Consider the following 13,581-nt stretch of genomic DNA (forward strand, 5'->3'; position numbering starts at 1 on the left):
GGCCTTTTCGTAAATGCCAATTTTTCTCTGTTCTCAAGCGCTTACGTGGGTTGCACTGGCTTCGTAGTAGATGCTATTTCGTGGCCGCTGGCCTTCCATCGCCGGTGCTCTAGCCGAAGTGTGCTATTCCGTGGTTTGGTGACTGCATGCAGTCGTGTTGCTCCGTCGCCCGTGTATCGTGCTCTCCAGGTGAGGCTCCATCGACCGCGTTATCACGATATCGTGCAATCGCGGTGTGGTTTTGCTGTATATGGTATTGTGCCCGCGTAGTGCATCTGCGCTGCCCGCGTTATTGTGTTCTACAATGGCATCGTGCTCCACGGTGTACAATCGTCACCCCAAGCCCCCCCCCGTGTAATTTGTGGCTGGGCCACCGTCCGTGCAGTTGAGCTCTAATGTACTTCTGTCCTCCGTGGCTCGGTAAGCTCAGGTTCAACACTGGTATCGATCTCCGCGGCTCGACGATTTTCTGACTATAGCTCCGCGGCTGCGTTCTCCCATGGCATAGTGGCCCAGACCATACTATCTAGTTATCTTGTGGTGTCCCGGTAGATCTGCCGTTTGTGCTTCGTATTTTACCGTGCTTCGTGGTCTACGTGTTGTATCGTAGGTGATTTCCGTGCTCTGTAGCAGCTACGTGTCCTAGCCCGGTTTTAGGTAGAGAGTCTAACAGAGTCCGTGACTCTTAGTGCTTTCATAGATTTACATGTTAATTGCATCGGCCTGCTTCCGTGCTTTGTAGCTCTGTGTCCATATTTGTTTCCCCTCCATCGTACATACTGTTTCGTACTGCCCTACAAATCCAGTTCGATAAGCTCGCACCTTCTCCTAGGCTCACGCCCTGTCCTAAGCTCCAATACAACGCACCTAAACACGAAGGTAATTGTGACCAATGGAAAACGTTTATTTTTAGCCAATCAGTTTTTCTGGTGATTACGCGGATGTTTGTTGGCGCTGGCGAAGTTTTCCAGGCGACGACGGGCGGCGATTAATGGCGCTCTGGGACAACGCGCCGCGGCGGTTGTGGGGGGCCCATAGCGGCGGCAGCTAAGGCCAGGCTTTGTTGGCGCGAATCAGTGGCTGGCTTCGGTTCTGGTGTGCGTGGGCGGTGCCAAAACGCCTGGCTGTATGGACCAGAGGCGCACGCGATGCTCCTGCGGGCACCCGCTCGAGCCTCGCCCTGTGCGAATGCATCCCATGCTAAGAATTGTTCGCAACAGGCGCACAGCCGGAGCGGCAGCCCTAGACCGTCTGGCTCGAGCAGGGGGTGCACAATGACCGCCTGGCACGTCGAGCACATGGGAGGTAAACGTTCCATTGGAGAAATGTTTTATTAGAAACGTTTTTATTAAATTAGTAATATTTTTTTAAGTATTAAACTAAGTATTTCGAAGTATTGAATTACTACTTTGCTAAAATGCGATCCAGTGGTGTCGCCAGGGCCTAAAAAAAATCAACAGAGCCTACGACGATATAATAGTACCGGTGTGCACGTCGGCGAAGCCTACCAATGCAAATTAACCCGCACACACGCAGCGCCCTTTGCGTGAGGTGGCGCTCCAGCGTTAAAAATGGGGGCAAAATGAAATTTGAACGGTGCCTTGAAGTACGATGTGTAGACCACATACAGGGTGTACACCACATAATGCGGTTTTAGCGAATCGATGCCGCCTTCGCTGCGCTCGGCAGCCAGTAGAACGCGCGTATTAGCGTGAGTTTTATTAACCCTAGCCCGTTACGGACGGACGTACGGACAGACACACGTCAGACTCCACTAGGGGGGTAAGATAGCCGTTCGCCGCCGCTACGCGGCGGAGTGGCATGGTTTGTTGTAGATGAGGTGGCCGCAACTTAAGTGCTTCTTGGTGTCGCGTACTTTGTGAGCGTCGCTCACCCCAGTAGGTATTGGCTTCGTGTATTTAACCACTTACCATTCCGTAGTCTCATGTGGGACCCGTATAATAGCGTGGTTTGGTACCCCGTACTACAGGTTGGATGTTATGATCTTCAGTAGCCGGCGCTCTTTTCCTGCTCATCCCGGCTTCGTGATTCCTGCTCACCCAGGGCTCACGCTGTTCAGCAGTTATGTCCTCTCTCTTGTGATTTCATGCGCTTTAGTACGGCCTTTCGTAATGCTAACTTTTTCTCTGTTCTCAAACGTTTAATGTGGGTTGCACTGGCTTCGTGTAAGATACTATTTCGTGGTCGTTGGCCTTCATCGCCGTGCTCCTAGCCGAAGTGTGCTATTCCGTGGTTTGGTGACTGCATGCAGTCGTGTTGCTCCGTCGCCCCGTGTATCGTGCTCTCCAGGTGAGGCTCCATCGACCGCGTTATCACGATATCGTGCAATCGCGGTGTGGTTTTGCTGTATATGGTATTGTGCCCGCGTAGTGCATCTGCGCTGCCCGCGTTATTGTGTTCTACAATGGCATCGTGCTCCACGGTGTACAATCGTCACCCCAAGCCCCCCCCCCCGTGTAATTTGTGGCTGGGCCACCGTCCGTGCAGTTGAGTTATAATGTACTTCTGTCCTCCGTGGCTCGGTAAGCTCAGGTTCAACACTGGTATCGATCTCCGCGGCTCGACGATTTTCTGACTATAGCTCCGCGGCTGCGTTCTCCCATGGCATAGTGGCCCAGACCATACTATCTAGTTATCTTGTGGTGTCCCGGTAGATCTGCCGTTTGTGCTTCGTATTTTACCGTGCTTCGTGGTCTACGTGTTGTATCGTAGGTAATTTCCGTGCTCTGTAGCAGCTACGTGTCCTAGCCCGGTTTTAGGTAGAGAGTCTAACAGAGTCCGTGACTCTTAGTGCTTTCATAGATTTACATGTTAATTGCATCGGCCCGCTTCCGTGCTTTGTAGCTCTGTGTCCATATTTGTTTCCCCTCCATCGTACATACTGTTTCGTACTGCCCTACAAATCCAGTTCGATAAGCTCGCACCTTCTCCTAGGCTCACGCCCTGTCCTAAGCTCCCATACAACGCACCTAAACACGAAAGTAATTGTGACCAATGGAAAACGTTTATTTTTAGCCAGTCAGTTTTTCTGGTGATTACGCGGATGTTTGTTGCGCTGGCGAAGTTTCCAGCGACGACGGCGGCGATTAATGCGCTCCTGGACAACGCGCCGCGGCGGTTGTGGGGGGCCCATAGCGGCGGCAGCTAAGGCCAGGCTTTGTTGGCGCGAATCAGTGGCTGGCTTCGGTTCTGGTGTGCGTGGGCGGTGCCAAAACGCCTGGCTGTATGGACCAGAGGCGCACGCGATGCACCTGCGGGCACCCGCTCGAGCCTCGCCCTGTGCGAATGGATCCCATGCTAAGAATTGTTCGCAACAGGCGCACAGCTGGAGCGGCAGCCCTAGACCGTCTGGCTCGAGCGGGGGGTGCACAATGACCGCCTGGCACGTCGAGCACATGGGAGGTAAACGTTCCATTGGAGAAATGTTTTATTAGAAACGTTTTTATTAAATTAGTAATATTTTTTTAAGTATTAAACTAAGTATTTCGAAGTATTGAATTACTACTTTGCTAAAATGCGATCCAGTGGTGTCGCCAGGGCCTAAAAAAAAATCAACAGCGCCTACGACGATATAATAGTACCGGTGTGCACGTCGGGCGAAGCCTACCAATGCAAATTAACCCGCACACACGCAGCGCCCTTTGCGTGAGGTGGCGCTCCAAGCGTTAAAAATGGGGGGCAAAATGAAATTTGAACGGTGCCTTGAAGTACGATGTGTAGACCACATACAGGGTGTACACCACATAATGCGATTTTAGCGAATCGATGCCGCCTTTCGCTGCGCTCGGCAGCCAGTAGAACGCGCGTATTAGCGTGAGTTTTATTAACCCTAGCCCGTTACGGACGGACGTACGGACAGACACACGTCAGACTCCACTAGGGGGGTAAGATAAATCTGCCACAACGGTGGCACTCTATTATAAGCCATGACTTCCTCAGTGTCGGAAAGGATTTGTATTATGTATTTACGATAGTGCTCTGCACGAATCACTCCACTTCTCGCAGCAGCGCTATTAATAGTCTGAAATACTAAAGGGCACAGCCTAGGATTAGGTAAGCACTTGTGGGTCTTTAGTGAATTGACTACACGCAGGGCGATGGGCCAAAGTCATTTAGTGAGTATTGAACTTTATTCCTACACTTATGTCCAGCTCTTCCAGTGGCAGACTAATAAAAATTCCACGTAGGTCAGCCGAGTTAATAATTCCACTTACTGGTAGGAAAACTGTTGACTTCAAAAGAGCAACAATACATTTTATCGTTTGAAAATTTCTCTTCCAAGAAAGTTTTTGCAAGTGTAAGGCTGGACCTGAGAGGACGACTTTTTCATTGCCCTTCAAGAAAAAAAAACACGTTGTAAGTTGGTGAGCTTGCCTCCTTGATCTCCTCAAACGTAATATTAATTTTTTTGAAAAGAACAGTAGCGATAAAGTTCAGAGCTTTCCCGCGAAATCCCGGCTGTGTATGTACGTTTTTTCAGGAAGCCTTTTAGTAATATTGTACGTTTCTTGCATTTTGGCACAGCCCAGTCTTTTCATGACGACTTATTGACTTGTGCACAACGAGTTATCGATGAGCGACTAGCATATTTAACAGGATTGACAAGCTAGAGAACGAGTTGATAGCATTCAGAACGAATGGCACTTAGCGTGTGTGCCATTCGTTCTGACAAATCGTCAGCACTTTTGTTTCAGTTCTGGAAATTGCTGACGGACAATGACCAAGTCGAGCGACCTCCGTTGGCGTGCAGTCACCTTGGTGCAGGTTTACGACATCGAAGTAGAAGTCGTGGCTAGCGTTCTGGGTGTATCAAAACGGTCTATACAGCGATGATATGGATGGTTTGTGAGTCGGGGAACTGTCGAGGGTACTGGAAAAAGCAAAAGAAGTCAAGATGGCCACACAACGTTTGTGCTTTCGTCGGTGAGTATGCTGAAACCCACCCATGCTTCTATATCGATGAATTGCGCAACGCTCTCAAGGAACGCTTCCCGACACTACGCAATACGTCGGAGGCAACGATCTGCCGTGCTCTCCGGTTTGATCTCCATCTTACTCGCAAGATTCTGAGCAAAAGAGCCCGGGAGGCAGCCCCAGCTGAGATCGCCGTGTACTATAACAAGTTACTACCGTTGTATTCCGGTCCGGAGCAGCTCATATTCATTGATGAGACTGCTAAAGCCGGTCGAGATTGCATGCGTCGTCATGCATGGTCACCAAGAGGTATGCCAGCTGTGGTAGACCTTCCGTTTGCCCGAGGAGAACGCGTTTCGGCAGCTATGGACACTACTGATTTTTTTTGCATGGAAGATGACAAGAGGAACATTTTCACAAAAGGAATTTCACCAAGCTTTCCGTGATCATATTGCGCCTTTTTTAAATCCGTGGCCGTTGCCTCGAAGCATTGTCATTCTTGACAATGCTAAGAGACATATGTATCGCGAGCTAGAAGAACTAGTGCACTCCACTGGTGCTCTGCTTTTCTTCCTTCCACCTTATTGCCCACAGTTGAACCCTATTGAAGTTTCATTTTCCTTGCAAAAGAAACGAATCATCAACCACACCAATATGGCTTTTCGGGTTAATCCAGAAGCAGTAATGAATGTGGCACTTAAGGAGTGCACTAGGGCAAATGAGTCCGTAGGGAAAAACTTATACCGTAACTGTGGATACGCCGCAGGTTTAGTTGAAAATGTATTCATCGAAAGAGCGGATATAAACTAGCTAAATGACAATTTTGTTTACGGGAATGCTCTCGTTTTTTCTCTTTTTCTAAGCGTCTTGCCCCACGTCTACCTCATCATTAGCATCTCGACCATCATCGCTCTCTGCGTGGTCGATGTCAGGAAGATCATGTGGCTCTGCAGTAGGCGGTACCACACGCTCTCGATTGGGAGGGCAAAGGTCGTACCCTGGTAGCTTAAGCGCTCGGCGTACCTCCTGAATGTCTAGGTCAATTAGAACCAGTACGCCATTCAGGCGTACGTGTATGCAACGCATTTCACGCGTTGCAACACTAGTAGCAAATTCATGTTGGTGTCGCTGCGCTTGTGCGTCAATGTATCGAAATTGTCGAAATGTCTCGCTGTCTGGGCGAAGTACAGGTGCGTCGTCAGGCTGTCGCGCTTGAACAGCTGCCCAATAGTCTAGTGATGCAGGCCTCAGTGGCGATCCGTTTGTAGTTTGCAAGTGCTCTGAAATGCTCCGTGTAGAGCGGGCCATTCTGGCCGCTGTAGCTCGGTGAATTGGATTAGTTTTTTTTACTCTAGTTGCGTACAAAAACAAAATAGAAACGGTGGTCTTGACGCTTTGGATACGACCAAATAGACGAAAAGAACTGGTAGAATGATCCTTCTTCTTCTGGGACGCGTTTGTAGTCACGCCGACGAGCGTTCACCGATGCTTTAACGTAGAGCCCGCTTTCAGCATCCCATGTGGTGCCAGACTCGTTAGAAATAAGTCGCTTGATTCGTTCGCGAAGCACAGCAACTGAAAACGAAGCCTCGAACGAAGAGTGGGTTATCCGGCAGTCTGTCTGTGGCTCCCCAATCTTGATAGCTACCTTAGCATCACATGTCTGGGGCAGCGAAGGCGGCGTTGTGGCCATTTTGGGCTGGACGGTGCCCGTCCGCTGAGATAAAGACTAAATGGCCTTTGGAAAGCGATATGTTCTTTTTCTTCTCAACGACTTCCAAAAATACAGACAACGACGGTGAAATCCGCCATACCATACAAATCCGCCACGAACACTTGAAGTTCAAAAATAAAAGATTTGAACAAGTTTTTATTTTAGCCAATGATAGAGTAAATTGAATCGACTGGTTCCTACGGGTAGCATATCACATATAGTTAGAATTTCTATCACTCTGGAAAGGGCGCCTCAGCGCTCCTATACAATTCTAACCAAGCGCGGAGCAATCGCGACTGCTGAGGCGTTAGGAAGCTGCCAAGCCGCATCAAAGAGACTAAATATCCCTCGCACGACTCTTCGCGACTGGCTAGACGATAAAGAGAACATCCAAGACTTTGCGGGTGCCCAAACCAGCAAAACCTTGAAGAGCCAGAGTGCAGCGCCGTTAATACACTTCTCTCACGATTTGGTAACCTTTATGAAGGATGTGCGACGAGAAGAATGGGTAAACCGCCTTCTTATTAATTTACTTTTTACATTGTGACCTAAAACCGCTTGTTGCTTAGTATTTGTACAGATTTACTGATTCAATATTTCAAAGAGCAGCAAACGCGATGGCTTCAAACGTATCTTGCTGGTAAGGAAAGCGGTGAGAAGGGTCTAAGTGCGTTTATGAGACTATGTCAGCGGTTTGCAGCACGGTAATATCTTTTGATTTTGCTGATTTTATATAATTGCTTTATTAAATAGTGTGATAGTCGTGGAGCTACTAACACATCCGGTTGGTCATGTATACTCAGTGCAGGAGAGCAGTTTATGGATGCCAAAGTGTGGGCGATATATGTACGAGAGCTGCTCAAGTTCGAGATCGAGGCACTATCAGTGCTTATACTCGATAACTTCGACGCACATGTTTCAAAAGAAGGACTTGATGTTGTTGTCGAGACAACGTCGGCCCTGGTTTGCCAGCTACCGCCCAACAGTACAGCGGCCTGCCAGCCACTAGACGTTGAGGTTTTCAACTTTGCTTTTTGCTAATTAATTCGTTTTATCTACCAATAAAAATGTGCGACGGATTTTCCTGTCGCGAAAACAAAAAAAGAACTACTATGGAGGATGGCTTTTAGAGGGTGGCGGATTTCACCGTCGTAGTCTGTAGTCAAAACGATTAGATCGACGAACAGAGGGTGCAAAATTTATGAAACGTACAATACATGTAACGTTTATTCAACGTCGACCTTCTGAAAGTAGATCAAGAGCTTAATCATTCTAAAAAGGTCAGGTTGCATTTCCATTTCGCCCCGCCCTGATAAATGGTCATTACTCATCGACTGTTGCACATGCGTTTGATTTCGCTCAGCTTTAATGTCAAGCATGACAATATAAATAAATAAAGCGCGACTTGTCGCACCGGCTTATGTAATGAAGTGAATTGGTATGCCAAAATCGGTTGCATGTAACGTACCTATATGTACCAGTTCCAGATAGAAATATTCTAAACTCGTAACTCCCGGGTAGGACTCTGGTGGTGGGCCGGAAGGTTTTCCCGAGAAAACCCGATATACCGGTAATTATTCTACAGGAAGGACCGGTTCTAACCGGTAATCCACCTCGCGACATGATTGGCGGATGAGTATTGGTGGTTGGCTGGTGCAGGAGCTCTTGGCGCATTAGGCCCCGACGGCTCCACTCCCATCGCATTCGCCTGAAAAAGAAGTCAACCAACATGCCGAAGATTTCGCGCCACCGCAACTACCGTAAGACGTACCGTACGCCTTCGCGTGCCTTCGAGAAGGAGCGTCTTGACCAGGAGCTGAAGCTGCTGGGCGAGTATGGTCTCCGCTGCAAGCGTGAGATCTGGCGTGTGCAGTACGCGCTGTCCAAGCTGCGTAAGGCCGCTCGTGAGCTGCTGACGCTGGACCCGAAAGACCCCAAGCGTCTGTTCGAGGGTTCGGCTCTTCTGCGTCGCCTCAAGCGTTATGGCATGCTCGCCGAGGACGAGAACGAGCTCGACTTCGTGCTGCGTCTGAACGTGCAGAAGCTGCTGGAGCGTCGTCTTCAGACCAAGGTCTTCAAGCAGAACCTGGCCAAGTCCATCCACCACGCCCGAGTGCTGATCAAGCAGCGCCACATCCGCGTGGGCAAGCAGCTCGTGGACGTGCCCTCGTTCCTCGTGCGCATGGACTCGGAGAAGCACATTGACTTTGCCGTCACGTCGCCTTACGGCCAGGGCCGCCCCGGCCGTGTCGCCCGTCGTCGTGCTGCTCAGCGCGCTGCCGCCGGCGGCGAGGAGGACGAGGAGTAAGCGTAGCGAACAATTGTGGATTGCTACGACTCGGATCTCTGGGTCTTTTTTAGGTTGGATGGAGCTACGTGCAGTCGAGAGATGCAGGCAACAGGATCATTTCGCGATGCGTGGGCAGCCAACTTCCGACTTTGTTTCTCGGGGCGTCCAGCCCGATAAATAAAATATCATGCGAATTTGGGGACTTCAACACACTCGCTCCTTGTGGTTTTGCGCAGAGCCCAGATCATACAGGTTTCATGCAGCACCACTACAGTACAGCTTGGACGTTGGCTATCAGACCTGACATTTTTATTCTCCAGCAGCAGGCCGCGGTCCTTACACATACTCACTATTTTCTTACTCGGCTACGCTTGCCATGGTCAGCAAATTGTCCTTGGCCTTCTGCAGCTGGTCTTCCGTGACTCCTCGCGCCAGTGGCGCCGTCAACGATGCAAGCTGCTGGTTCAAGTCCCCTGAACGAGCGTACGCGCGTGTGCTGTGGTCGCACACGAAGCAGCCCAGCGTGCGATTCAAGTCGCCCGATTCCACCGCCTGCGCGCTCTTCCACATGCGCATCTTGTCCTCGAGACAAGGCAAATGGTAGCAGTGGCCGCACTCAAACACACACGCGTGGACTGTCTCCATGCCGGACGACGGCGCACGTAGCAACTCGCTGCAGATCGCACACGCCTTCTTGGCTGCCACTCGCCGTCCGCGCTTATGAGCCGCCACTTGACGGTGCAGAAGCTCCACGCGATCGTTGTCGAACACCTTGCGAGAGCCGATACACAAGTTTTGCTAGGTACAAACAATAGCGTGAGAACGACCACGTCGTACCGATAATAATTCACTGCAGTACTGCGCACCTGGACGCGGTAGTTGATGATGATGGCGATTAATTTCTGCTTGAGGTTCTCGATCTCCATGTCGTCAGGGATCTGTTCATCATTATGAACGTTAGATACGCGTACAGTTTTAAGCGTAATTTTACACGCAAACGTGCCTTTCGAATAAGCTTGATAGGGTCGATTTTGTGTTGCGAGGCGAACTTCAGCAGCTGCTCGACGTTGTCCTTGCTGGTCAAGCTCAGGTCGATGAGGTAGTCCCACAAACCTTCGTCGTGCTCCTGAACAAACTGGATCGCCTGGTTGATGTCTCCACGTTGCGTTAAGATGAGATCCAGCGCCTTCTTGTGCTGCCCCATGCGACCCAGAATGTAAATCATCGTGTCCCACAGCGGAGGAGAATGCTCGCTACAGTACTTGTAGGCCTAGTGAGAAGGACAGAAGAAAGGCATAACAATTAGTACAAAACCTACTAGCTCGATGCAAATAACGACACATTCACTTACCTTCTCCAGCGGCACAAAGTTGCTAGTCTGCAGGAACTTGAGCAGGAAATCTGGCGCGTATTCGGCATACAGCGCGACCTGCTTCTCATGCAACGCCGAGTAGATCTCCGAGTTGTACTCGCTCAAGCGATGCAGCACCAGTTCGTGTAGATACGTGTGCAACAGCTCCGGTTCGCCCTCCAACTGCGTCACAATGTCGCTGATCTTGAGCTGCTCCGTCTGGTTCACCAGCATCCGCACTGCGATGGCCTTGTCGATCCTCATGAGGTTCGCCACCTTGTTAGCTACCAGCGACCACAACTGATGCTCCGTGATGAGCTTGAAGGCAAAGTCCTTGTTGGAGCAGAACTCGCCTTGACTCAAGTAGATACGGAGCGCGTGGTCGTACTGCTCCGTCGCGGTGTACAGCTCTGCAAGCGCCTCCATCAAGTACATCGTCTCGACGCTGAGACGTTCTGCGTCCGCCTCGGCAATGCGTCGTCGTCTGACCACCGTTTCGAGCTGGTTAATCCACGCCTGGGCGTCGTACAACGGCTCAAACACGTGCGTCGTCTCAGTGTACTCGGGTGCAACAGAGTTGTCGCTCTCGGCCTGCTGCTTCACTGCTGGCGTGTCCTGTCGTCTTGGTTTGGGCCATTTCCGGATCAGTTCCAGTAGTTGGCCTGCATCGGAGTCTAGAAAGTGCTTGAGCACCATCTCGTACTGCACCTTGGGCAGCCGTGGACTAGCTGTCGGCATGAAGCGTGCAATGGCACTCAGTTGGCCTCTCTGAGCGAACACGTACACATACTTCTCCCATAGTTTAGCGTAGTCTTCTCCTCCGCCGATAAAGAGACGATGAATCTCCTCAGCAGTTTTCTGAAATGCTTTCTGACGCAATAAATCTCCCAGATACGTCTCCATAACATCTGCAAGCACCACACGTCGAAGAGCTTGAGGGTCATGCAGAGCCACGTCCAGAGCTCGATCGTACTGTTTCCTCGCCAACGCCCACTCCACACGGTCATCAGCGTCACGTAAGCGACAGATAACGACGTCTTTCGGGGTGCAGACGTAGGCGAGCTGTCCGTATCCAGCGTCATAGATCGAAGACGGGTCGGTGGACTCAAAATCCGACGGATGTGTGTGAGCGTAGCGAAGCGTTGGCATCATGTAATCGGACGCACGTAGTCGCTGGTATCCCCTAAGGTTCAGTAGATCGGCACTCACTTGTTTGCCGTCCAGACGCACCACATGCACCTCAGGATATGGCATCTCTCCACTCTCGCCTTCACCTTCAATTCTCGCAGACTTGGATGTCGGTGGTCCAGTGGAAACTCCAGATCCTGGAGGACGGAAGGCCAGCACAGACACGACGGAGCCGCCACCCCATGGACTGATCCCAGCGACAAAGAAATCGAACGTCAGTAGAGCCACCACTTCCGCTGTTACGGTACCCGATTGAAGTTCCACGGCGTCCAGCGCAGCAGCTGAAGTGGGTGACGCAGGCTGCTCTGACTGCCCTTTCTTGAACGTCACTACTCGTAAGGTGTGGGCCCATGCAACAAGCAGCACGTCGTTGCTTTGCCACTCCAGATGACATCGACAGAGCTCCATAGGCGGACAATTAGGCGGGCGTTCGATGTACGTGATGCGCTGGTCGTTCTCCGAGTCGTAGACCTTGACTCCCCAGTCGTTAGCCCACGCTACCAGGCCGTCTTTCCAGCGAATAAGCTGCACGGGACCTTCGCCCTCGTGTACCGTGCTCTCCTTGTCGATGATCCAGCCTTTCTTGTTGATAATCAGCTGCCCACCCACTCCGCCGCACGCGAAACTCTTGTCTCGTTTCATGGCGTATCTGTCTTCCAGTTGCACGGCGTATACAGCGCTGAAGTAGTTGTAGATGTTCACCTCACCCCCGGTACTGGACACGGCGACCTGCCTCGCCTTCTCTTTGTTCTGGTTGCTGGCGTGTTTGTTTCCGCTGATGTCACTAGCCCCAGAAGCGCCAGCAAATGGAAATAGTGTATACACGGCCACGGTGCCGTCGTCCGAGCAAGAAGCGATAAACTAGCATCCCAAAAAGAACGTTAGAAGCCTCGAGATTGTAAGCCTCAACCTTGCGGCTCGATCAGTACCTGGCCGGTTTCATCGATGCACACTTGGTTCACTTTCTTGTAGTGTTGGTGGAGGCGACGGATGAATCGGCCATCCAGCTCCAAGAGCAGCACGTTGCCTCCGTACGTTCCAGCACATGCAAAGTTGACGTGCAGAGCGATGCAGCTGAGCGAATCGTCCTTGAAGATGGCGTGGAAGTGCCCGCCAACGCGCTCGTACTTGAGCAGTGGCTCCTGCGGTGTTGTTGGCTCCTGTGTTAGAAATAAAAAGTTAGGATATGATTGTTGGAATAGGCTTTGATTAGCATGACGTCTTTGCTGATTTCTCGACGCGATGAGCGTAGTTTGGAATGGGGATTGCAACGTATGGAGACGGAGAAACGAGGGTGGAGGTAGAGCGCGTACCTTGGTCTCCTGGCTGTCGCTCTCGGGCGCAGCCGACGACATGATTGAGCAGCTATCTTTCCAGCCTGCAGTATGTCAGTGTATCAGGATGCAGTCCAAGTGACGCAAAGTGAAAGTTTACGGTAGTCAGATAGGTTATTGCAATTAAGCACGTTTACAGTTATATTTTATCGTCATATTTTTTTAAACTAACTTTTTTTTACAAAATGGTCAGCAGCCAGTAATATTGTACTACCGTCTTACCCCGCATATAAGGCATATGTGCTGTAAATGAATACAACACTGCTTGTGTGTTATATTCGTTTAGAAAGCCTATGTGTTGTACAACGAACAAATTGTTTGACTTTGAAGAATCAAGTTTGTGGGTCCTGGAATCTGGCTTGCTTGACCCTCCTACGCGATCGGGTAGGGTTCAAACCCGCCTGCGTGCAGTTCACATGATGTTGTGATTGGTAACGGGTTTTTCTTTCTGTTATGGCTGCGTTGTACTGTATACGGAGGTTTTGCTTGCTACTGTAATATAAAGAATTCTATTATTGTTTTTTCTTTTAATAAGAATTGTTTGCATTACATGTAATCACGTGTATTATATTATGTATCCATCTACTTTCACTGCGAAATATGATCCGGAGCGAACCAAGCACAGCGTTTTCAGAGGATTTTCAACCGTGTACGAGAATTTGGACACCAGCTTATTGTCCTTGTCAACAGTACTTACCTATAGCTACGTCGCTCAGTACTCATGGCTGTGTTAATATTTTTTTTAGAGAATTAAAACCGACAAGTTTGT

At 50.3% G+C, this 13,581-nt stretch overlaps 3 protein-coding genes across 3 annotated transcripts; 2 read left to right on the forward strand and 1 right to left on the reverse strand.

Moving 5' to 3' along the window:
• Positions 1-7,130: 7,130 nt before the first annotated feature.
• On the forward strand, positions 7,131-7,690 carry PITG_09562 (uncharacterized protein; the record flags this gene model as incomplete). The annotated part of the gene is made up of 3 exons (XM_002903145.1): positions 7,131-7,157; positions 7,254-7,289; positions 7,403-7,690. The coding sequence occupies 3 exons, from the start codon at positions 7,131-7,133 to the stop codon at positions 7,688-7,690; spliced, it is 351 nt and encodes a 116-aa protein (XP_002903191.1).
• A 648-nt stretch (positions 7,691-8,338) lies between these two features.
• On the forward strand, positions 8,339-9,151 carry PITG_09563 (40S ribosomal protein S9-1; the record flags this gene model as incomplete). Its single annotated transcript, XM_002903146.1, has 1 exon — positions 8,339-9,151. One exon carries the CDS (start codon positions 8,379-8,381, stop codon positions 8,955-8,957), a length of 579 nt encoding a protein of 192 aa, XP_002903192.1.
• Positions 9,152-9,296: 145 nt separating this feature from the next.
• PITG_09564 (vacuolar protein sorting-associated protein 41) lies at positions 9,297-12,894 on the reverse strand (the record flags this gene model as incomplete). The annotated part of the gene is made up of 6 exons (XM_002903147.1): positions 9,297-9,737; positions 9,806-9,877; positions 9,931-10,209; positions 10,291-12,339; positions 12,408-12,638; positions 12,792-12,894. 6 exons carry the CDS (start codon positions 12,831-12,833, stop codon positions 9,297-9,299), a joined length of 3,114 nt encoding a protein of 1,037 aa, XP_002903193.1.
• Positions 12,895-13,581: the final 687 nt, after the last annotated feature.

This window comes from Phytophthora infestans, genomic scaffold (assembly GCF_000142945.1).
Source record: "Phytophthora infestans T30-4 supercont1.15 genomic scaffold, whole genome shotgun sequence".
Taxonomy (NCBI): Eukaryota; Oomycota; class Peronosporomycetes; order Peronosporales; family Peronosporaceae; genus Phytophthora; species Phytophthora infestans.